The 26500-nt window shown below is 44.4% G+C and overlaps 1 protein-coding gene across 4 annotated transcripts in view; it reads right to left on the bottom strand.

Moving 5' to 3' along the window:
* Nucleotides 1-26241, bottom strand: part of LOC123744854 (protein FAM177A1) — a 57858-nt gene extending 31617 nt beyond the window's left edge. The window contains exons 1-5 of one of the 4 annotated variants that reach the window (XM_069321954.1): nt 26218-26241; nt 21692-21776; nt 18319-18489; nt 17966-18130; nt 16648-16794 (exon numbers count right to left, since the gene is read on the bottom strand). In XM_069321954.1, the coding sequence (XP_069178055.1) occupies nt 16648-16794; nt 17966-18130; nt 18319-18489; nt 21692-21751 (543 nt within the window). In that variant the 5' untranslated portion in view covers nt 21752-21776; nt 26218-26241. Of the gene's footprint in view, nt 1-16647; nt 16795-17965; nt 18131-18318; nt 18490-21691; nt 21777-23735; nt 24008-26217 lie in introns of those variants that run through there. The other 3 variants (XM_069321953.1, XM_045725065.2, XM_069321955.1) reach the window with 3 other exon arrangements.
* Between the last annotated feature and the right edge of the window lie 259 nt (nt 26242-26500).

Below are 26500 nucleotides of genomic sequence, written 5' to 3'. Positions count from 1 at the left end.
CTGGGGAACTGAGCTCTTCATGGTTGATGGACTGGATTTTATTTTGTTGACTATTGCACATTGGGTTCTGTTAGTCAGAAAATTGTAGATCCATCTGCCTATTTTTTCGGTAATTCCTTTTGAACGCATTTTATGTGTAATAACACCATGGTCATATTTGTCAAAGGCTCCCCTGAAGCTAACTACCCAAAGAGAGACAAAATTGTGAAAATTTACCAGGGAGGTAGGATCACTGCAGGTATCAACTCGAAGACGAGACCAAAGGCCGCAACAGATGCCCCAAGGCAACAGAAGGCTGCAAGAGGACCAGGAACATTTAGCAGATACCTGGCAGCCAAAACCCTATTTGACCTCTAAAACCCCTACGTCCAAATATCAACCCAAGACTGATATGTTGTTGACCAAACCACACACTAGAAGATGGAGACAACAACGTTTGGTCCGTTCTGCACCATTATCAACTCAATTGTGATGAGGCGAGGGAGGCCCTGGCATAAGTAAGGCAAGAGAGGTGAGGAAGAGGAAATCTTAGAGGAAGGTATGAGCAAGGCAAAAGGCACAGAAGGGATAAGTGTAATAATAGGAGTAAGAATGGAAGCATAAGAAAAAAAAAAAGCATAAAAAACTAGCGTTAAATGTAATGAAACGCCATTTTGTAGGCGAGTCCCGGAGACTTCCCGGAGCTATTCAGGCTGATATGCTACTGTCAGACTTTGGCATCAGTCATGTGTATGGAGTTCTGTGGGCCTACCTGGGACCACAAGCAAGAACCTGGCCCCCCTCACAGTGGCACGAGGAGCAATGGCCTATAGAAATTCCCATGTGGTTGCCATCGAAAACACTGCCGCCTAGACAAAGCCTGCAGATGGGACACCAACAACGAAGCCACCTGATCACCATAGAGATGATGATAGACTCGAGTAAAAAATACCATACGCGTTCACTCGAGGAGAAGATTGAACCAGCTGCATGACTCACTTGTCCGATCTGCTGAAAGAGGCGGAGCCGCGGGAAAACCTCCGGGTCCTGACACCGTGCAAGCAGCGCCTGAAACCAAGGCTGGGCCGGCCACCATTGGACCAAAAGGACTACTCTCCCTGTAAAGTCTCCAAGTGAGTCAGGACCTGGAGCAACAGCTGAACTGGGGGAAAGAAGTACAGGAACCCCCACCTCGACCAGTCCTGCCGAAAAGCATTGATCCCGACGGCCTCACAGTCGGGGAAGGGCGCCACATATATCGATAGGCGCCACGACCACGCCGACGTCCATTCCGTGGAGAAGGGGGACAAACCGAGACAGGCCGTCCACCAAGACATTGGACACCCCCCGAATGTGAACTGCCAGAAGAGCCAAACCCCGAGAACTCAGTAAACGAGTCACCCGAAGCGACCAGCGCCAAAGAGCCAGGGGACCGCATCAAACCCCCTCGGTTCAGGCAATTCAGTCCTGGGAGGCAACCTGGCAATCTTCAGGCAACCTGGGAGCAGTCCAAATGGAGCCTGATCTTCAATCTGTGGGTGACCCGAACCCTACGAAACGCAAACCAAATGGCCACGAACCTCCTCCAGAGTGCTGTGGGCCCGACGGAAGGACAGACCCCATCGCCCCTGGCCGGCCTGGTGATCACTAGTCACAAAGCCCCAGCCGAGAGACGATGCATCCGTGAACACATTGAGCGAGGGCTCGGGTAAGCGCCATGACATTGAACCCTGAAAAACCCGAAGAGGAAGCCGGCAACGCAGAAACTGACGCAAAGTCCCCGGGGGTCGAACCCAGCAATCGCGAAAGAGGCGGAAGGGACGTCCCCGAAGGAACCAGAACAGGTGATGCAGCCAAACCCGACCCGGCAGGTAGACCAACATTGCAAAGTTCAGGCTCCGCACAGACCCTCAAGCAACCACCAGGTGACCCGAACCCTCCAGAAAACAACAAAGGCGGGACCACAGGTGAAGGAGAGACTCCGGAGGGAAAGACAAGGAAGCAGTCCAAGAGCCCCAAACAAGACCCAGCCAAGTCCGAACCTAGGAGGGGACCAGGTGGGACTTCCTCCAGTTCACCAAGAACCCGAACCCCCCCCCCCCCCAAAAAAAAAGAAAACCCTGCTGGTGAAAACCTGGTGAAACCTGGAAACCTGGAAAACCTGGAAACCTGGTGAAAACAAGCTGCATAGTACCCTGCGCCCGTACCAGTGCAAATTGCCCCTTACCCTAAGGTAAACAAGGAAGACAAAACACCCCAGCACAAAAAGGGCAACCGAAAACCAAGCAGTAAACGGCCTCGCAGAGGCAGAACCCAAGGAACTTGTGGAAGGTGGCCCCAAGCCCCAAGGGCAGTACTTACTGGGAACCTAGGGAAGGGAGCCCTAGGCGCATGCAGCCCAAGTACTGAAAAAATCTCCTGGCTCGCACACCACCTAGAAGACAGTCACCACACACAAGGCACAGTGCTGAAACAAACACTAGAGCCAGAGCACACGACCGCTGCCTATAGCATCAACCTCAGAACTGGGGTGTGGATGGCTAGCATGGGGGTCTGGGGCTCCCCCTATCCCCTCCCAGGGAGGGGGAAGCTGTGCAGACAGAGGCGTGGCGACGTGTGACATTATGATCATTTGTTCGTTTCTGTTTGGGGAGTTCTACCCACTTGTTCGGCTTCTTGTAGCAATTTTCACCAGGGGCGTTTACCTTTCTGGGTGCCTAACCCGGTCGATGGCAGACAAAGAATGCTTTCAACCACACAGGGGGTCTCTATAGACCATTGCTCCTCGTGCCTCTGTGAGAGGGCCAGGTTCTGGCTCGTGGTCCCCGTTAGTCCCACAGAACTCCATACACATGACTTATGCCAAAGTCTGACATTAGCATATCAGCCTGGATAGCTCCGGGAAGCCGCCGGGGGCTCCCCCCCCCCCCAGAAAAGATGGGTAGGCTTATGTTAGGTAACTTTTAATAAAGTTTAAGACAATTGAGTTCTAAACGTTCTAATACAGCATACAACAGCCAAAGCAGCAAACTTACAAACGTCATGGGGACGAGGATAGATCGCAAGCTGGCTAGACTTGTCAACCCTGTAAACGACCTGGGAGACCCCGAGCCCTTCATCAAGAAATGAGGGGAAACCATAGAATAAACCGATTACCAGGACTGAAAGAGCAGAAACCCCTGCACCGGAGGAGAGCACGGAGCTTACCAACCCAACCCCCAGAGGCCAATGCCAACAGAGAAACTTGGAAAAACACGAACCAAAGAGAAGAGAGATGAGAGAGCACACTGTTCAAGTACCAAGATGGCTCAGGCAGCGCACGAGCAGGCCGGAGGTGAAACAAAGCATGAGAAAGCATACGAAATGGGGCGGAAGTGACATCCACCCGGAACGCAAGCTGGAGCAGCTCTGCCAATGCCGCACAATACAAGGCGACAGTATTGGCATCAAATGACAGTCCTGAAAAAGCCAAGAAAGAAGGAATAGACAACCCGATCAGAAATAGAAGACAACCTATGAAGAGAAGAAAATGGCGGAGAGAACGGCAGGAAACATCACACTGTCGCCGAGACAAAGCTTACAGGTCGGACACCATCAACAAAGCCACCTGATCACCACACAATTGGTGATAAATCCGTGTCAAAAAGTCCAGATGCGAAGAGCGGAGTAGAAGACAGAACCGGCCTTGAACTGGACTGGTCCGATCTGCTGTAAGAACAGAGCCGCAGAAAGTGGCCCGGATTCGGACACCAAGCAAGCAGCGCCTGGAATCAAGGCTGGACTGGCCACCAATGGGCCACTAAGACGACTCCTGTGGTAAGACTCCAACTGAGACAGAACCCAAAGCAACAGCTGCACTGGGAGGGGGAAGAAAAAGAGATACAGGTAACCCCCACCAGTCCTGCCGAAAAGTGTCCACCATGAATGCTCCGCAGTCGGGGAAGAGCGCCTCATATATCGGGAGATGCCTCTACCACACCAACACAAAGAGGTCCACCTCTGGGAGCCCGTACGTCCGGCAGAGCAAACTGAAGGCGTCGGCGTCGACCGTCTATTCCATGGACTGGGTAATGAACTGAGACAGGCCATCTGCCAGGACGTTAGACACTCCCCAGATACCCAAATCCTGAGAAACCAGCAGACGAGCCACTTGAAGCGACCAGCCCCAAAGAGGCAAGGACCGAAGGGAACCCCCACAGTTCAGGCAATGAATCACCGGAGAACAGGCCGAATGGAACTGGATGGTCAAACCCTGAGTGACCCAAACCCTCCGAAGTAACAGCCAAACCGCCAGGAACTCCAGCACCATGCTGTGAGTATAAAGGTGCGAGTATAAAGTGGGGTCCATTCTTCTGTTGAAGGACGGAAGGACGGACCCCACCGCCTCTCACAGTCCTGGCAAGCACTGGCAACAAAGCCCCAGCCCAAAGACAAAGCATTCATGAACACATCAAGTGAGGGCTCAGATAGGCGCCAAGGCACTGAACCCTAAAAAAAACAAAAAGGAAGTCAGCACACAGCGACCAATGCAAAGTCACTGAAGGCTGAACCCAGCGATCTAGAGAGAGGCGGAATTGGCATCCCTGAAGGAACCAGAACAGACGCCAAAGCCAAACCCAACCCAGCAGGTAAACCAGCACAAGTTCAGACTCCCACATCACTGCTCAAGCAACAGCCGAGTGACCGGTGACCCTTCCCCCCCCCCCCCCCCAGAAACAGCTGAAGGCACCATTTCCATGTCTGCAGCCGCAGACATGGAAGTGGTGCGAGAGTCCTAAACAAGACCCAGCCAGGTCTGTACCTGGGACGAAACCAGATAGGACGTCCACCAGTTCACCAGGAACCCAAACCCGGCATACTGGGAAAGAACCACACCCTCTGGCGAGCAGACAAGTATACCGGCTGGGAGACCACACCAGCCAGTCATCGAGGTAGGCCAGAAGCCCAACCCCTAGCAGACGGGTCACCACGACCCAGATAAGACGCGTGAATACGCGAGGTGCCAGATTCAAGCCAAAAGGAAGGCAATGAAAGCAGTAAGCCTGACACCCCACCACAAAATCTAACCAGTCCCTGAACCCCAGATGAATGGAAACGTGCCAATACGCATTCCTGAGGTCCAGGGACACCATCCAGGCATCCGGCTTTAACAGAAGCCAGGCCTGAGAGAGTGGAAATCAGAAAGGAGGGGAAAGTAATCCAGAGGTTCAAACAGGACAAGGCCAGAATGAACCACATACGCACAGTCCTGTTTTGGCACTGGAAACAGGTGGGAACCCATCTGAGACACAGGATCGTTTCGACCACACCCAAGCACACCCGACAGAGTGCAGGGGAAGAAGTCTGTCCCACCAACCCCCAAGCCCCCTAAAGGTGAAGCCGTCAAATGCCACCACAGGCCGGAGGATACGAAGCAAAATGCCCACGAATCATTGGACCAGGCGTGAGCAAACGGGACGAGCTCCCCCCCCCCTCCAATCGCCCCTTAGGAGAAGCCGGCTGAAGAACAGAGCGATCACTGCACCGACCAGACGACGCCGGCTCAGAAACTGTCACCAATGACCCACCCTGACCTACGGAATCCTGGCATGACCCTTCCGAGAAGGTCGAGAATGGCCACCCCGGAGAACCAACAAGTCTAACATAGGAAGACAACTAGATGAAGCTGCCTGAAGAAATTGTGTGACAGCAATCTCTGCAAACAGCAACGGACAATACGGCGACAAAAACCTAAGAGCCAGAGCCCAATCAGATTCCAAGAAGAGTGAGCATAGCCTGCTGGCACGCTAGGTGAGAAGCAAACAATAGACACACCTGCCTCCTTGAATTGGCACAAACACCTTTAACAGTGCGGCAGATGTCCTAGCCGCCAAAGCCAGCACCTCAGACAAAAGCCCAGTACTCAATGCCCCCACATCCAGGGACACAAGCCAGTCCGAAGACAGCTCAAGAAGGGAAAAGAAGCGCAAGACATAAGCCAATCCCCCTCGGGTACGCAAGTCCTCAGCTATCAAAGATGCCAAAAGGGTGGGAACCTGCACGTGCTGCTGCACAAGGCCAACATCCCAAGGAGGCACAGGCACTAACAAGCATGCATTAAGGTGCTTAAACCCCCCTCCCTGGTAAACCTGCAGATCGGTAGAAGTATCTCGCCATTCAAGCGTGCGGGTCCGACAGAGCCCATGCCATGCCCCTAACGAAAAAAATGGGCAGTCTGCCAGCCAGGACGACTCCGGAAGCTCCAAATGCACCCAATAAGGAAAAGAAGAACCGAACTCAAACAAGGATGGATCCATGACAGGCAGAATCCGGATCTTGCAGAAGGCAAGCAGAAAGCACCTCCCAAACCTCCTTAAGAGAGACCTGAAAAGCAGAAAATCACCTGAAGGAAGGAGCCAAGGAACCCAAGGGCACCCGGAACAAAACCCAGGGAGGAGCCAACCCCAAGTCATACTCGTATACGGAAAAGGGGTAAGGAAATCCCCTTCCCCTGCAACAACAAGCCCCACAAAGAGGGCACTAACACCCAAGCGGGGTCAACGAGGGCCCAAGCCCCCCCCCCCCACCCCAGGACAACTCCTCCCCAGCCCCGGGATCCCCAAAGTCGGGATTTGGGGCAGAGCAGTCCTCCATACCCTCTATCCCTGAAGAAAAGGCTGAATCCAGGGTAAAGGCAGAAAAGGTGGTGGCCTGCTGGTGGGACCCCGAAGTCTCGGCAGGAGGAACCAGCTTGAATGCCTCCGTCCCCAACCTGAATGGGGCAGCCCCCGAAGCCGCCCAAGTCTCATTACCAACTAAACCTTGCTCCGACTCTGTAACCCTTAGACGGTTGGGAGCCGCAGGCAGGACATAGGGGACCAGGATGAACAACAGGAAAAGGACCAGGGAGCACGGACTGAACCAAAATTGAAGCAACTAATGCCCCAAAGTCCGGGTCCCTGTAACCAAAATGGGGAAACCGCGGGGCATCTGTGGGGGCAACCAACCTAGCGCATTGCAGCAACCTAAACCAAGCATGCAAAGTGGATGCCACCTGTACCCAAATATTAATGTTATTAGAATGGGTAAGCTGGAGAACATGCAGAGAACAAGACTGGCAAGACTCCGCGTCAAAAGTGTCATGGACCAAACAGGCAGCATGACGGACACAAAAGCAGTGACTGTCACCCAGAGACAAGGGCACACAGCAACCTTCAAACTCCCATGAGGTGAGCTGGAACTCTGAACATGCATCCGTAGGTTCACCGAGACCCAACAGGGTTTTTCAGGGCCTGTTGGGTCTCTGCTACTGCTACAGGAAGCCCAGGCAAGGTGTTGCTAACCCATTAGACCCAAAGCTAACAAGGGGAAAGATCCCATTTCAAACACTGAAATCCCTGTGACTTGTACAATCATGTGGGGCTAGCAGAGGGCCACCAAAATATTATAAGTGGTCTTATAGCCACACCAGGCAGATCCCCCACCAGGCTAACAAAACAAAGAGTAAAAGAAAAATCCTGCAAAAATACAACGTCCCTAGAGAAAACAGGAGCCGGCTGCTGCATAGGTAAACTGGCTGTGCAAGACCTTGATGCCCCAACCAGCAACAATACCACTCCCTACCCAAGGCCAAAGAAGGAGCCCAAAAACCCCAGCTGGACCTAAGGGGTGAGTAAATGCAGAGCAGCAAAAACTTCTATGGAAATGGCATCCCGAACGCACCAGGAAAGATAACCCTGACATGCAAGGGTAGTACTCGCAGGGCACTTAGGAAAAGCTGCCTTAAGCGCATACAGCCCCGGTACACTTCAGGTACACCTGGCCACCATACCACGAACAGCAGAGGACACCATGAAGGTAAAAACACTGCCAGGAAACCAAGGCCAGAGTTGACAACCGCCCTGGATTGCATTAGCCAACGAACTATAATGGCTGGGGTCGCCAGTGTGGGAGATCCGGTGCTCCCCCCTACCCCTCCCGGGGAAAATGGATCGTGCGCTGATGAGTGGTGCGGTGGTGTGGTGTGACATTTGCTTGTTTCCTTGGAATTGGAGCGAGTCCTGCCTCTCTGTTCAGCTTTCGGCAGCAATTTTCTTATTATGTGGGATCTGTTTTGTTATGCCTACCTTTCTGGGTGCCTAACCCCAGTCGATGGCAGATAAGGAAACCCCCCCCCCCAACCACAAGAGGGTTTTCCAGGGCCATTACTCCCTGTGCCTCTCTGAGGGGAGGAGGGGGCCAGGTTCTGGCTCATTGTCCCCAGTAGGCTGACCTAATTTGACTAATGCCCTGGTCTAATAAAGTGCATATTAGCCCGAAAACCCCAGGGAGCCGAAGGGGCTCCCCACAGAAAGAACTCTGCAACTGATGACACTTTGTAGTATAGCACTTAATCAGTGATGACAGCTTCAGAAAGCCGATGGGGATCCCCAAAGAAAAATGTACTGTATATGCAGGATCCATATTTACATAAGGTTCGATAGAAAACTAAAATATTAATGAAAATTTACATCAGTGTCCAAAGTCCAGTTCCTTCAGTATTCAAAGGATTTAATGTCTATTTCCTTTGGTAATCTGCCTTTGTGGAGGTCTCTCTCCCCACCCTTCACAGTAAGTGTGTCTGTGTGTGTTTCCCCACCCTTCACAGGGTGTGTGTTTGTCTCTCCCCATCCTTCATAGGAAGTGTGTCTTTTCCCAAACTTCACAGGACGGGGGGGATGAGGAGGCAAAAAATATATATGTGTAATTACCTAAGAATATATATGTGTAATTACCTAAGTGTAATTACCCAAGTGTAGTTACAGGATAAGAGCTACGCTCGTGGTGTCCCGTCTTCCCAGCACTCTTTGTCATATAATGCTTTGAAACTACTGATGGTCTTGGCCTCCACCACCTTCTCATCTAACTTGTTCCAACCGTCTACCACTCTGTTTGGGGAAGTGAATTTTCTTATATTTCTTCGGCATCTGTGTTTAGCTAGTTTAAATCTATGACCTCTTGTTCTTGAAGTTCCAGGTCTCAGGAAATCTTCGCTGTCGATTTTATCAATTCCTGTTACTATTTTGTACGTAGTGATCATATCACCTCTTTTTCTTCTGTTTTCTAGTTTTGGCATATTTAATGCTTCTAACCTCTCCTCGTAGCTCTTGCCCTTCAGTTCTGGGAGCCACTTAGTAGCATGTCTTTGCACCTTTTCCAGTTTGTTGATGTGCTTCTTAAGATATGGGCACCACACAACAGCTGCATATTCTAGCTTTGGCCTAACAAAAGTCATGAACAATTTCTTTAGTATATCGCCATCCATGTATTTAAAAGCAATTCTGAAGTTAGAAAGCATAGCATAGGCTCCTTGCACAATATTCTTTATGTAGTCCTCAGGTGATAGTTTTCTATCTAGAACCACCCCTAGATCTCTTTCTTTATCAGAATTCTTTAAAGATTTCTCACATAATATATAGGTTGTGTGGGGTCTATGTTCTCCTATTCCACATTCCATAACATGACATTTATTAACATTAAATTCCATTTGCCAAGTGGTGCTCCATATACTTATTTTGTCCAGGTCTTCTTGAAGGGCATGACAATCATCTAAATTTCTTATCCTTCCTATTATCTTAGCATCATCAGCAAACATATTCATATAATTCTGTATACCAACTGGTAGATCATTTATGTAGACAATAAACATCACTGGTGCAAGAACTGAACCCTGTGGTACTCCACTTGTGACATTTCTCCATTCCGATACATTGCCTCTGATTACTGCCCTCATTTCACTGGTGCAAGAACTGAACCCTGTGGTACTCCACTTGTGACATTTCTCCATTCCGATACATTGCCTCTGATTACTGCCCTCATTTTTCTGTCAGTCAGAAAATTTTTCATCCATGTTAGAAGCTTACCTGTCACCCCCTCCAATATTTTCCAGTTTCCAAAACAGCCTCTTATGTGGAACTCAGTCGAAAGCCTTTTTTAGGTCCACATAGATGCAGTCAACCCAACCATCTCTTTCCTGTAATATCTCTGTGGCTCGATCATAGAAACTGAGTAAATTCGATACACAGGATCTTCCAGATCGAAAACTATACTGTCTGTCTGATATTATATCATTTCTCTCCAGATGTTCTACCCATTTAGTTTTGATTAGTTTTTCCAATACTTTCACTATTACACTTGTCAATGATACAGGTCTATAATTGAGGGGGTCTTCCCTGCTGCCACTTTTGTAGATTGGAACTATGTTAGCCTGTTTCCACACATCTGCTACGATTCCTGTACACAGGGATGCCTGAAAGATCAGGTGAAGTGGAATGCTGAGCTCAGATGCACATTCTCTCAGAACCCATGGTGAAATGCCATCTGGGCCAGCTGCTTTGTTCTTACTGAGCTCCTTTAGCATATTTTCCACTTCATCTCTAGACACCTCTATTCGCTCTATGTTGCTCTCTGGAATTCTTATTGTGTCTGGTTCTCTGAAGATTTCATTTTGTACAAACACACTTTGGAACTTTTCGTTTAATGTTTCACACATTTCCTTTTCATTTTCCGTGAATCTGTTTCCCATTTTCAACCTCTAGATATTATCTTTTACCTGCAATTTGTTGTTTATGAATTTGTAGAATAGGCCCGGTTCTGTTTTACATTTATCCGCTATCCCTTTTTCAAAATTTCTTTCTGCCTCTCTCCTTACTGCCGTATAGTTGTTTCTCGCATCTTTGTATCGCTGGTATGTTTGGGGGCTTGGCCTCTTCCTATACTGATTCCATTTTTGTGTCTTTTGGTCTCTGGCCCTCTCACAATTTCTGTCGAACCAATCCTGTTTTCTGGCACTGCCTCTCTGTTTTGGTATGAATGTTTGTGTGCCTTCCTCGTATATTTTTAAAAATTTGGCATACATTTCATTTACTTCCCTGCCTTGCAACAATTCTGTCCAATTACACTCATTAAAAAAAATTGAAGTTCCCCATAGTGACCTCTCCTTAAATCAAGTTTATCAACTGTTTCAATGTCCCCATTTTCTTCTAGATGATATCTTAAAGCATAATCAATGTCTAACAGGACGTGATCACTCTTTCCCAAGGGAGGAAGGTACTGGATGTCAAATATCTCTTCTTCTTTCCTGCTGAATACTAGATCCAGTACTGACGGTACATCTCCTTCCCTCATTCTTGTGGCCTGCTTTATGTGTTGATACAAGAATGTCTCCAAAATGAGGTTCACAAATCTGCATGTCCAAAAGTCCTCCGTTCTTGCTTCATAGGCCTCCCAGTCTATTGCTTTAAAGTTGAAGTCCCCCAGTATCAACAGTCGTGATTTATCTTTATCTGCTTGTGCAATAATATCTCTCATGACCATTATGAGGCCCTCTCGTTTGTCATCTAGTTCTTCCTTTGTCCATGTGTTGCTTGCTGGTGGGCTGTAGGCATTTAAAATTATCAGCTTATGCTGATTCCAGATCTGCAATGCCATTATGTCAATATGTCGAGGGTTTTCAAATATTAACTCTCTTACCTTCAGGTGTTTTTTCATCAGTACAGCCACTCCTCCTACCTTCCTAGTTTTCCTATCACATCTCCAAACTGAATAGCCTCTTGGGAATATGACTTCATTTATTATATTTCCTTCAAGTTTCATCTCTGATAATGCGACAATATCTGGGACCCTAAGCTGGATTATATCTAGCAACTCTAAAGTTTTTGTCCTCACTCCATCTATGTTGGTATATACAATTTTCAAGAACATGTTCCCTTTTCCTTTGCTCTTTACTCCCCCTTCCACTACTGATCTTGTTGCTTTGTTTTTATGTACCATTTCACAAGCTTTCCAGTCCCTGTCACTTTGTAGAAAAAAAGAATTTGTCTTCTTCATTTCTATCCCCATTTAGACGTTTTGCCTCAATTAGGTTCATTTTCAGCTTTTCTCAGTCTTCCTTGGAGAGGTCTTGTCTTATTGACCAAAGTTTGCCAACCTCATCACTCTGCAATTTCCTGGCATTTCTTAGCACTTCCATCATGTTTTTCACTCCATTAAATGTCACCCTTTAGGGGCGGTTCTTGTCTTTCTCATATTTTCCTATCCTTCTAAAATCACAGACATTTTCCTTTGTACCTTCTCCTAAACCTACTAATTTCTCTATGATTTTCATCTCTTCTGCTGCTCTGTCCACCCTAGATGAAATTTCCTTCTCTAAACATCCAAAAATGATTATGGACTTAGTTCTATCTGCAGTGTTTTGTACTAGTTTACTGTTGGTAACCAGTTCTTTCCTAATTACTTGCCTAATTTCTGCTTCTTGTTGGTCATTTCTGGTTTTGACTTCCGAACACACTTCTTTGATAGTCTCTCTCTTTTACAACTTGAGCATATGTCGTTTTTATTTCTTCTTTATACTTTTCTAGTTCTTTATTCACTTCCTCTATGTGAGTTGTCAGTGAAGTTTCCAGTTGGAGATCCTTACCTAACTCTATGTTAGCCCTTAGGCTCGCTTGGAGTTGTTCACCATATGAGTCTATTTTCTTGTTTATTTCTTCAAGGTCACCACACTTCACTTTCCACTCCTCATTTTCTTTCACTAGTTCCTTGATTTGCTCTTCCTGATTTGTTACCTTGTCTGTTAATGCAGTAATAATCTTACCTTGCTGAAGAATACTCCCTTTTAGAGTGCAAAGCTCACTTCTAAGAGCTCCATTGTCCTCTTCCAATTTAAGCACTTTTTCTTCATACTACTTTTGCATATCCTCAATTATCTCTAACCTGCCAAGAACACCTCCTTTCCTTATATCTTGTGATGAGAATCCTTTGAAACCATCATCTGTTGGTGTGTCTACATTCTCAGTGGGGGTGGTGGCGGCAGCCATCCTTGTTTTTGTTCTATAACCAAAACAAACTTTTCCACTCAGCTATTTTCACTCACTTTTACTTGTTTATTGTATTTTATTTGCTTTTACACTTCCCTGAACCTTTATGTAACCTGGGACACCACTGTAGCCCTCAACCTGTTCCCAATACTTAGGTAATTCGATATTTCCAGGAGCTTGCTGCAGTGTGACTCCTGCCTCCTCCAGCTCACAGTCACCACACATACGTGCGTGTGTGTGTGTGTGTGTGCGCGTCTGTGTGTGTGTGATTACCTAAGTGTAGTTACAGGATGAGAGCTACACTCGTGGAGTCCCTTCTTCCCAACACTGTCATATAACACTTTGAAATTATTGATAGTTTGGCCTTGTTTAATGAACATAATTGAATCACTAATATGCACACAATACTTTTGAGTACAGTGGTACTCGGGTTACGAATGTCCCTGTTTACGAACTTTTCGGGTTACAAGCCCGATATGTTCAGAAAATTTGAATCGGGATACAAACTTTGCATCGGGATACGAATTTGTCGATACACGTATGGCCGACCTAGCGCGTGGTGGCATGGCGATTGCGCCTCAGTTTATCAGTGCCTTGCGCCCGGCACTATCCCACCTGAATTCTTCACAAGAATTTACAGTTTTTTGGCCATTTGAACATAAAAGTTGTTATTATATATCTTGCTATGGGTCCCAAGAAAGCCAGTGGTAAGGTTCAAAGCAAGAAATCACACGAGAGAATGACCACAGAGGAAAAACAAGAGATCATTCATAAACATGAAAATTATACTCGTGTTGTTGAACTAGCTAGGCAGTACAAATCTTCAGGGGAGGAAGGAGGAGGCAGTAGAGAATGTCCCTTCCTCATTAATCAAGAAAATGTGTGCAGTATGGGAAGGACTGCAAAGTTTTCCTGAAAAGAATAACCAGATAAAGCTGTAGTAGGCCGTTGCATTGATCTTTTTAATGACAATGTGATGCCTCACTACATTCAAGTGTTGCAAAGAAGGGGAAAAACAATCTTCAATGGAACATTTCCTTGTGAGAAAAGTGAGAAAATCAAGCAGTGAGCCACAACCAGGACCTAGTGGTATGCAGGCAAAACGTGCCATAGAGTGCACTCCAGAGAAATCTTCACTGCCTGATGTTATAATGGAAGGGGATTCCCCTTCCAAACAGTAACACCTCTCCTTCTTCCCTTCCTCACCATCTTCCATATGCCAACAGGAGTCATCAGCAAGGGAAAGTAATAACTTGAACATACTTTTGTAGTAAGATTTGGTTGAATTAGGTATAAAATTTACTTTGAAGTGAAGTTTTTGGGGAGTCAGGAATGGATTAATTCATTCCCATTATTTCTTATGGGGAAATTCGCTCCAGTTTACGAATTTTCGGGTTACCAACCGTCTCCAGGAACGGATTAAATTCTTAAACCAAGGTACCCCTGTATAGCAATGGTTTACACATTTTATTATATAAATATATCACACTACACACTATTGAAAAATATTACAGTACTACAAAAAGCCAGAGAAAAAATCATAGACATTTAAATAATTAGGTTATACTGTATGGTAATATCTTTGGGGCAACTCCCGCCTGACAGCTCGTATAGAGGAGACCGGCCCTTGGACGTGTACTCTTTGTGCCTGACAAGTGCCCGACTCTTGCCAGACTTTCACCCTATTACGACAAAAATATGTCCCATACAATTTTATTATTATTTTTCCCGTAATCAGGGAAAACATTTTAACAATCTTGGAAGGATTTTTTTTTTCTTGGGCACAGCGGTGTTGTTGGCTATTATTAGCAGTGCCGCCCAGAGGTTAAAATGTACATATACGAAGTGCTTTGTGCAAACAGTTAGATAAAAATTGTGTATATAAAGTTGTACCTCCACTTATGAATTTAATCCGTTCCCAGAGACGGGTTGTAATTCAAAAATTCGTAATTCCAACCGAATTTTCCCATAAGAAATAGTGCAAATAGAATTAATCTGTTCCACACCCTCAAAATATCAACTTAAATACACATTTTATACCAAATACTGCTCTTTTTTTCTAGTTACAATACAGTATGTATATCTCTTACCTTCATTGAGGACTCTTGTTGGCATCTTCTCTACTCACAACTGACATTCTCTACTGCCTCTATTCACAACTATTTTCTTAGGTTGAATCTTAACATTGACTTTCCTGGGACTCATGATGCGATATATATAATAATTACTTTTATGTTAAAAAAAAAGCACAAAAACCAATGAAATTCTTTACAAGTGCATTAAGCAGCTATTTGGTCGATACACAAAGTCGCTCGCTAATCGAGGTATGGTTGTAAATCGAGTCATATGTTTAAACAAAATTGTGATCATACAGTAATTCGAAAAATTCGTAAGTAGGGACTGTCGTAGGTCGAGGTGTCACTGTACTGAACAATTAATGCCGTTCAAGGGGCTAGCTACCGGTAAGTCTTGTGTCGCTAGGCCTCACCAATCCTGTGCAGGACACACATCTTCATTCACCTCCCCTGACAACGTCCACCACTACCACCAACCTTCCCTGACAACAACTGGCACCACCTGCCTCGACTGACAACCACTGACACCACCTGCCTCGACTGACAACCACTGACCACCTGACTTCCCATAAAAACCACTAACACCACTTGCCTCCCATAAAAACACTAACACCACTTGCCTCCCATAAAAACCACTAACACCACTTGCCTCCCATAAAAACCACTAACACCACTTGCCTCCCATAAAAACCACTAACCACCTGTCTTGCCTGAAAACCACTGACACCAGCTGCCTCCCATGGCATCTACTGACACCACCTGCCTCCCATGAAAACCACTAACACTACCTGACAATTATTGACCATATGACTTCCCTAACAACCACTGACACTACCTGCCTTGTGTAGTAAATATTCCTTCAACTACCATATAGTTATAAGATATCATATCTTTTATTTTCCGTACAGTGGGGCAGGGAAAATGGTGCCGCCTTGTTTTGGAGGGATCGTCTTATGCGGCGAATATAGGCCCAAACCTGAATTAGGTCTCTAAATTTTTTGGGTTGACCGATGTGCAGGATCGGCTTGTACGCCAGCATATATGGTACAGTAATTGGTTTTATTGCAAAGTTTCAAAGGGTATCGTTTGTGATCGGAATACTGCAAGTACTGATATGTCCTGCCATCAGAGCAAATTTTGGTGCATTATGCAACAATTTTTTTCCCCTACATAGGGCTTAAGGTCATTAACACTCCCCCTAAACGATGTGTGAAGATATTCTAAAATCTGCCCACAATGGATTATACAGGCACAATGAAATAACAATAGGAACATTCTTAGCACCACTATACATAATTCTTTAATGTTCCAAGCAAATATAAACAGGTATTACTACATAAAATATTACACAGTGCTGTATACAAAAACCAACAAATTCAGTGAAAACTATAATTAGTACTATTACTAGCATTTTAATATTTAACTGCTACTGTACACGTAATATGAGTATCACCAAGGATTTCTATTTTTTTTATAGAAACAATTGGAGATACAAACACAGGTTAAGAATGATAAGATGCTCATATTTAATGTATAATTTAAAGATCTGTTGATGCCATCTTGTGGTCAGTATTTTTTAAGTGATGAAATCTCAGTTCTTAAAATCCTTGACTGTTCATGTGCATGAAAGCATTACAACATGGCAAGCTTGCAGAGTGGAACACAAACGATTAATAGCACAACTTCTTGTTTCGAATTATAATAACAAAAATAGGGTAATAATTTAAACAAAAGTTCAAACAAATAAGTAATATTACCTGATTTTTAGCATGGGATGGCGATGGTGGCTGCTGAATGGCCGGAGAAACAACAATCTTTGGTTGGGCACCATCAACTATTGATGCAGCCTCAGTTGTCATCCAGCCAGCTATCTCTGCAGCTGTTTCCTCTCTCTCTGCTTTCTCCTGCATATGCGAGATTCCATAACCACTAAGTAAAAATAAAATTTTATATTTTATGCTGGCCCATGATGAACAGAGAAATACTGTAGTTTCATTGTCAGCTGTTAACACAATGCATCCCCCATAACTCCATTACTCACTTTCATGGAGGGAAGGCCTCAGTCCAAAGGAAAAAGTGTAATAAATTCTATTGAAGAAACTAAAACACAGGCTTTGAGAGTATACAGTACATGAAAATTATTTTTCTGGGCAATGCACCAGAATGACTGGTGCAATGCACCTTATGACTGCTCATAAGACAAACACAAAATAAAATGCAATTTAGTCAGAGTACTGTTCTGTACTATACAGTATAAAGTTTAGAAACAGCCAAAGCAAAATCACACCCAATATCATCATACTGTACACATTGTAAGTTGTGACCTTTCTCATAACCCATAAAGTACTAAGCTTAGGCTAGCTCATAATAACCCTTGCACAGAAACCCTCCAGAATTTCTTTATTGAAGGTCAACATTGCTCCAAATGGATAAACTGGAACTCAACTCAGAATGTATCAGATTTATAATTTGTACCAACAGAGAACAACGACACTTCTGTACCATGGGAAATTACACCCTTTTTAATTTTAATCCCTCCCTCTCCACCCCAAGAAGCAAATTAGAGATCAACCCAAGCTTCGTCTTGAGGCAAAGCTTAATATCTTAAGCCATATTGATGCTCTGTCCACAGAGCATTCTCTCTCTCAAATCATATACACTGATGGTTCCCTACACTGCCCCACGGGTGCAGCTAGAAGTGCAGTTGTCCTTACAATGGGCGATGGATTATATTTTGAGTGGGGCGTCCTTATAAACAACTGGACCTCTACCCTTCAGACCGAACTATTTGCCTTGGTTCTTGCACTGAAATGTGTAAATTCTCCAAACTTGATACATTAATTGTAAATGACTATCATCCTTAATTGCTCTCACCTCTTTAAAACATAACTGTAACATGCTCGTGTTTGAAGCTAGACACAAATACAACAAAATTATCATGTAACACATACGAGCAAGATGCGATGTTCTTTGCAGAACAGGTTGAGCAAGGAGTGGTGTAACTCTAGGTAATCATATCAACTTGAAAAACAGTCAAATTATTGGACACATCAACATTGAGTATCACACACTCACCTCCTCCTCACATCTCTTGTACTCGTCAATCTCATATTGATACTTTGGGGATGTAATACCCAAGACGTTGGCCAGACCCTCGCCTACATAATCACATGCAGACAGCGCTGATGTCCCCGTATACAGCATCCAGTAATACAGCCATGGTCCCCACCTTAAGCTTTTCTGAAACAATAAAATATATTTATAAAATTAAAATACTGTACATACAACACTGTATAAACAAAATCCATTAATTTATCATTGTAGTTATATACAGTTAGTATTATACTCCATAATATGGAAAAATCTGAAGAATACTGTGCCACAATATACTAAAATTACATAACTATAAATGATAAATGTCAACTTACCGGGTCAACTAATGCAAGCGTATCTGGACGATTATCAGTCTCATCCTCTTCATCAGTGCTGTACTCCTCCAATGTGCCATCAGAGAAGTGAAGGATCCTCCTCGGCACCTTCAACTTTTGCTTTTTACAGTCCTCGCCCTTGAGTCCATCTTCATGCACGTTTCCTGCAGGCTATGATTAAAAAATAGTAAGCAGTTTCATAATATTATTGAAAAACATTATTGATAGAAATGTGACCCCTACAGATACCAACCAGAAGATTGAATTACTGTAATAATATACTATAAGAGCAAGAAAGCTGCCAACTTGCTCATCAAGAACTCTCCTGAAACTAAACAAAACCCCTTGAAAGAGATGAATGTTGTCTATGCCTTTACATACCCAATTAGGGACTGTCAGCCCCACCGAATTCAATATACCTGTATAGGCAAGACAACAAAATCCCTTTCAAGTTGACAGCAAACAATGCACGAGTAGCAAGGACCTATTAAAGAACATATTATATTATTACATATGAATTATTATTATTATATCATATATTCTCTATACATAACCAGATCATCACCAGAGATATCCCCACAAGCAACACCAAACTAATCAACAGATACAGTTACAACAGAGGACAGAACATCGGTGAGGCATTATACATAAAGCAAACCAAGCCATTTATTAACCCTTTAACTGCGCAACGCGCCTGCAGGCCCACGTCTGGAGTGCGCTACGTGCCTCCGGGTATTTGTATTTTTCACATTCCATTCAAAACTCCCGAGGCTACATAGGGTTCACATCAGCTTCCTCAGGGCTCTTGTAAACAGATGCCATCTTTAAAAAAAATCGTGGTCCACATTTCCGGGCGGGAGAGCCTCAGTGGTCAGTGACCAACCAAGGCTGGTGCTTGCAGCATGAGCGCACAGCACTGCTGTTCAGCGTGTGACCACAGCATTGCCTAATAATGTCAAAATATATATATAACCTGTATTATTTAGCCATAATAGTATTATAGAAGAGCCCGAGTGTGATAATGACTGGGTACAATGTTCAAATATCAGTGATTCAATGCTGTTCACGATGTTCACAGCGCTAGCCACAGCACCACAGCATTATTTCGTCCATCTAGGAATCTTCAAACGACTTCTTAGGTTCCTTTTCAAAATAAACTTGTGGTCAATTATTCATTTACCGGAATTAGTGACCAGGATTGTGGTTATAATTAGCGGTGTGCGTAGTATTGTGGAAGGAGGAATTTTGGTGAGGGAGGGAGGAATTGAGGTAGCCTCACTGTGTGGCAGCCACTCTTGTTTTGCTCACCATACTAGCTTCGTGGTTCGCTATGGGGAACACACATGTACATCGGTATATACAGTGTGAGTGTATATAGTGTAATAACAGCAACCGGAGTATGTTGAGAGGAGCTATTTTGGTGAGGGCGATGACGTTGTAATCGTAGCGTCATCTGCTGTCTGCTGTGTGATTTCTCATGCAGTGTATGGTGGCCACTGTACTGTTTGGACACAATACTGGCTTACTTGCATAGTTCTGGTAAATAAAACATGTAGATAGGTATATATATAACATGTGTAAATAGTGTAATAAAAACAATACTGTAACAGTATGGTGGGAGGAGCAATGTTGGCGAGTAAGATGTTGGAGTGAGGGAGGGCTGGCTGGGTGTGGTTGCTCACACTCGCAATGTTCTGAATGTGTTGATGGTGAATGTATATAGTGTGTGACAGTGTATATTCTGTAAATAGATTGTATATATATACATAAATTAGCATGATACATAGTAAATATGTGCAACATATGTGTACACGAGTGTCATGCACATAACACAGGGTCTTTGGACAGTACGGATGTTTTACTGCCATAATATAGTGTACGTGTTCATTATACATAGGATTAGCACGTAAAAACAAATAAAATGTATTTGGAACTGTGCGCAAAAAATGAACAAAAATATATTTGCAGCAACTCGCGCACCCCGCCCCGGGCGCCCCACTGGCCCCAGGAGCGTACGTCACGGGTGAACGGGGAATGACGTTATGAGCCAACTTATGGACCCCATAGCAGCCAAAGTATGTACAATTTCGATTTTTTTTTTTACATACCCATACTGAGGGAAGGGTTTTTGACACTTTAAAAAAAAAAGAATTTTTTCAAGAGAATTTATTTCCTGCGCACTGAGGGGTATCATATTTGGAAGCGGCGCAGTTAAGGGGTTAATAGCAAACTAGCACTTAATTTTACACTACCAATTTCCAGAACACAACAGAACATACAACATACTGCACCAGCTCTCATGCAAACCAGGAGTGACAAGATACAGTGGACCTATAAGTGAGGTGCTTCTTCACTACATCCATTTCACCTCATCTTCACCTCATCCTCAGGTACATGTCATGCAGCAAGACAATTTGTAATAATTGACTGTGTGGGCTGTGCAGATGAGTGATGGGGCGAGGGAGTGTGACATTTGCTCGTTTCCCTGGGATTGAAGGGAGTTCTGTCTCTGTTCGGTTTTCAGTTGCAATTTTCCTACCTTACCTTTTCTTAAGTTTTGTTATGCCTACCTTTCTGGGTACCTAACCCCAGTCGATGGAAGATAAGGAAAACCCCCAACCACAGGGGGAGGGTTCCCAGGGCCATTGGTCCCTGTGCCTCGCGTGGTCCCCGGTAGGCTGAACTCCTATGACTAATGTTTGTTTAGCTCCTGAGCTGGTTATGTACAAATGTAATTTGGAGTTCACTGCATAGCTATGGATTTTATGATAGATATGAATATTGGGCTCTAAAATGCTAACAAGACCATGCTAATTACCGTACCAACAAACTCAGACACTAGCTCATTAATTTACTACAGTATCATGCTTAGCTACAACAAATATTGGGGTTAAATTCATAAGACTGTTATGTGTCTTTGTAGCTAGTCCCCCATCACTCACAGGATAGGTCTGGGCCTTTGTTATAAGGGCAAGCACATAAAATAAACTAAATGAAATTGTCAAGAGCAAGTTGTTGAGACAGAAGAGCACAGATTCTCCAATATGAAAAGAGCTCATGTACATTATCATGTGAGGCCTTCTTGAGGGGTTATCTTGAGATGATTTCGGGGCTTTAGTGTCCCCGCGGCCCGGTCCTCGACCAGGCCTCCACCCCCAGGAAGCCGCCCGTGACAGCTGACTAACACCCAGGTACCTATTTTAATGCTAGGTAACAGGGGCATAGGGTGAAAGAAACTCTGCCCATTGTTTCTCGCCGGCGCCTGGGATCGAACCCGGGACCACAGGATCACAAGTCCAGTGTGCTGTCCGCTCGGCCGACCGGCCTGAGCTCACATACAGAATCATGTTGCACACACTAATGATCAACTTGCCTGTTCCTGCTCCTGATGAACAGCATAAAGATCTGTCATCTGCAGTTCCATCTCCACCATCCTTGTCTTCTTCGTTGCCCAACACCTGCAAAAAAAAAAAAAAAAAAAAAGTCACATTAGTTCCTTCCCATCCTGGCAACATGGCCACCTGGCCCACCTTGGCCACTCGGCCACTCGCCCCACCCTGGCCACTCGGCCACTCGCCCCACCCTGGCCACTCGGCCACTCGCCTGTCCAGGTCATAAGAGACAAGTAAAACAATGATGTAATATACTATACACAGATTTCATGAAAACTTTCTACAACTGTGACCATGTTGTTATTTTAACCAAAATGTGCACAAAAGCTATTAGTGGCCAAGTAAGAATATGGATCTTCAATTTCCTAATGAACAGAACTAAGTGTCACAGTCAACAAAGTAAAATCCAGATCACCCTCTATGAAAAGCTTAGTTGCCCAGGGTACTGTGTTTGCTCCAAAACTTTTTTCATCCTCAACAGACATAGTAGGGTCCTGTAGCAGGGTCAGAGTCCCTAGTATCAGACAGAGGGGTCCCAGTAGCATAGTCGGGTTCGTTCTCAACGCACAATCAAGAATTCCAGGTTCGAATCCCAGACGGAACAGATATGGTTATTCACATTTTGTTTCACCTAATGAACCTGTTCACCTAGCAGTAAGTAGGTACTCAGGAGTTAGTCAGCTTAATTGTGGGGTTGCATTCTGGGCAGGGTCAGTAATTCGACTTTGGGGAGTGGACTGTTGCAAAACTTACCTTCTGGTGGAGGCTAGGCTTTATAATAAATTGCCTATTAATACAGAGAGATTTGATGGGGTGCATTAACCCTTAAACTGCACAAAGCATCATATGATGCTTTGGAGTACTGCTCAAGATTTAAACGGCCAGCGGGGTAGAGGGGGCTCCCCCATACACTGCCCATGGGCTATAGTAAACAGCCGCCATTTTGAAAAAAATCCAGCTTGGCCACCAACATGTGGGAGACTTCAGTTACCCAACAGTCACCATGGGGAGCGCACGGCCAAACATCTCCAGGGCACGCACCATGCAATCATTGAGTCAAGATCAAGTAAATAGTGAATTATTTTCGGATGGTGAAGAAAGTGATGTTGATGACTGACATCGATAAAGACTTTGAACAGGAGTCCAATGATAATAGCATGGAGAGTGAGACTGAGATTCAGCCTGCTCCCATGGCGAGGCTGAACATAGTACATAGAACGAAAAGGCAATGTAAAGGATCTGGGTGTACTCATGTCGTAAGACCTTACCTTTAAAAAACAATAAAGTAGCCATCACAACTGCAAGAAAAATGACAGGTTGGATAACAAGAACTTTTCGCACTAGAGATGCTGTACCGATGATGATACTTTTCAAAACGCTAGTGCTCTCTAGAGAGTACTGTTGCACAATGACAGCCCCTTCCAAAGCTGGAGAAAATGCCGACCTGGAGAGCGTGCAGAGATCCTTTACTGCTAGAATCCACTCAGTAAAACATCTAAACTACTGGTACCGACTAAAGAGCCTAAATCTGTATTCCCTTGAGCGCAGGCGGGAGAGATACATAATAATCTACACGTGGAAAATAATGGAGGGGGTTGGTCCCAAACCGGCACACAGAAATAACATCACACGAGACCAGAAGGCATGGCAGGATGTGCAGAATACCCCGTTGAAAAGCAGAGGTGCAATGGGTACTCAGAGAGAACTCTATGAACATCAGAGGCCCGAGACTGTTCAACACGCTTCCACTACACATAAAGGGCATTTGCTCACAACCACACAGTTCTCGTACTTATTTAGAGTAGTAGGATATTTTGGGAGACAAGTCAAAGGAAGGTGAATTTTTCTGGTTTTAGTGAAGTTGAATCAGAGCATAAGATTACCACGCCCGTCGCTAGTGCCAATGGTATTACCAAGCGATGTTTTGTCGCATCAGCGTCTTACCCAGCCAAGTGTCGCCAAATGGCACCACATGGAGACAATGTGGAACAAAGTCCCTCACATGTTCACGTGATTTTACCTCACCTTCAGTTCGCGCCTGTACTTTGCGTAGACGGGCTTCAGCTCCTGGTCCACGGTGAGCAACAATTCCTCGCCGTGGTGCCGCTGTTTCGTCTCTCTGGACATTAGGTGCACTTGTGTGGAGGGATGGTGAAGATTTTGTTTCACTAATTTTTACCTTTGACAATAAAGATGTTAGGATTACAGACCTTTTTCCTGATACTGGTGAGGACATGTGTGAAATGGACTTTTTTACTGCATATTTTGATGAGCCGCTCATGGAACATATTGTTCACCAAACGAACATTCACATGGCTCATCTCATTGAACAAGAGTTAACAGATTTTTCATGATTACACCGTTGGAAAAACACTACTATAGGTGAAATGTATGTATTTTTTGCACTATGTATGTTGATGAAACATTGTGTAAAACACGTCATCTCAGATGTTACACGTCACTTGTGTTACACATGATTCTGTATTCTGCTAGCAATGTAGACATTCCCGGTAATGACCAACATGGTTTCTCAGGTAGTGTAGTGAAGACACTGATAGCACCATTGCTGAACAAAGACCACATTTTATACACAACTATTATACAAGTCCCTTGCTAACTAGGTTCTTGCTTGAAAATAGAACTGGAGTGTGTGGCACAGTAAAGGCAAGAAGAAGGGAAATGCCAGTGTTTGACAATAATATTGAAGTTGGTGACTTGCCAGTTAAGAAAAAGTGATCAAATACTCTCAGTGTGGTGGAAAGACAGGAGAAGTGAACATGTTGACAACCGTTCACAATGGTACAATGCTGCACAGTGGCAAGGTGAACCAAAGAACGAAACAACCAATACATAAACCAGATTGTGTACTGGACTAAAATATCAACATGCGTATGGTTGATAAATGTGACATAATGGTGGTCACTATCAAGAGTGTATGGAAAACATTGAAGTGGACGAAAAAAATGTTTTTCCATCTTTTTGACAGAACCATGCTGAACAGTTTCAATAAGTATCTGGTGAAAACAGGTCGTAAACCAGCTATCCGTACGTTTAATTTTACTATTGTGACACAGTTACTGACAAAGTATGGCAAAGACATTCCTGGCATACAAAGACCCATTCAGAACCCAGTATTGCACCATGCTGCCACACCCAGGCTCACTTACACAGAGGCCTTTCAAGTACACAGACTAAAATATTTGCCACCAATTGGAAAGCATTCAATAGACCAGCGTGCATGCATGAGTACAGTAGTTTGTAAAATCACACAAACGAGGCAACAAATGTAAACTGGTGCAAACATGGTGTGAAGCATGTGCCGTCCCTTTGTGTGCTGTCAACTGCTTCAATGACTACCACTGTGCCAAGGACCTCAAAATGTCCAATAATTGTGCAAAAACCTGTACATATTGAGTGAGTGCGTGTATATATATTGATGAAAAATCTGAATACATATTATATATCGTGTAAAAGAAAATATTTGTGTACACATAATTGTGACACTAATATGCAAGTGTGTATTGAATGGATGAAAGTTGTATTATAATTCAACATCAAGTAACATTATATGGAACAGTACAGAGGTACCTCGGTTTACGAATGCCCCTCTTTACGAACTTTTCGGGTTACAAGCCCGATTTCTTCAGAAAATTTAAATCGGGTTACGAACTTTACCCCCGGGATACGAGTTTGTTGATACGTGTATGGCCGACCTAGCGCATGGTGGCACAGCGATCGCACCTCAGTTTCACAGTGCATAGAGACTATCCCGCCTGAATTCTTTGCAAGGAGTTAGTTTTTTCGGATTTTTGGCTATTTGAACATAAAAGTTATTACAGTATTGTAAAAAAATTAATTTATAATACATTTTATATTTCCTGAAAAATATAACATTTTGGTGCACATAATTGTGACACTAATATGGGAGTGTATTGAATTTATGACAGTTGTATTATAATACAACATCGTGACAATATATTGAACAATCCCAGTGAATAAAAATGGTTGGAAAATATGCCAGATACTGTAAATAATGCAGCAAAAGTAAATTCACAGCAACTTGTGCAGCTTGAATGCTACGTGCGATGCCTTTGGGACGCACCATGCTTGAGTGAGCAAGGTGTGTGACATCATCGGCCAACTTCTCAGCTCATTTACATCATTGGTAAGTGCAATTAATTTTTTTTATTATTTTTCCCATGCTCAGGAAACACAAATGAACACTTTTATAAGACTTAAAAAAATTGGATTTTGTTGTTGTTGTTGTTGTTGTTGTGCGTGGCAGTGTTGAAGGCCATTTGACCCATAGCAGCATAATGGTTAACATTGACAAATGCAAGACCCTGCATGTGGGACACAACAACCCATGCCACAACTACCAAATTAATAACATTACATTACAGCAGATTGACGAGGAAAAGGATCTTGGGGTCAAAATCCACCATTCAGTGAAAGTTGCACAGCCGGCAGGAACAGCAGTTAAAAAGGCTAGCCAAACACTACTCACCACTACACTGGTCACTACTACACTTGAAGAGTCAAATAGAGAGAAAGACTATTCATATCTATTCATATCTATTCATATCAACTATTCATATTGGGGGTTCATATCACATTGAACCTGTCCCCTGAGGCCCCCATCAACAGGGGCATGTGCTAGATTGGCCAACATAAGAACAGCCTTTAGAAACTTGTGTAAAGAATCATTCAGGACCTTGTATACACTTATGTCAGACTAATCTTGGAATATGCAGCTCCAGCCTGGAGACCTTATCTAGTTAAACACAAGA

This window comes from Procambarus clarkii, chromosome 10 (assembly GCF_040958095.1).
Source record: "Procambarus clarkii isolate CNS0578487 chromosome 10, FALCON_Pclarkii_2.0, whole genome shotgun sequence".
Lineage (NCBI taxonomy): Eukaryota > Metazoa > Arthropoda > Malacostraca > Decapoda > Cambaridae > Procambarus > Procambarus clarkii.
This window is presented reverse-complemented; position numbering and strand designations above follow the sequence as displayed.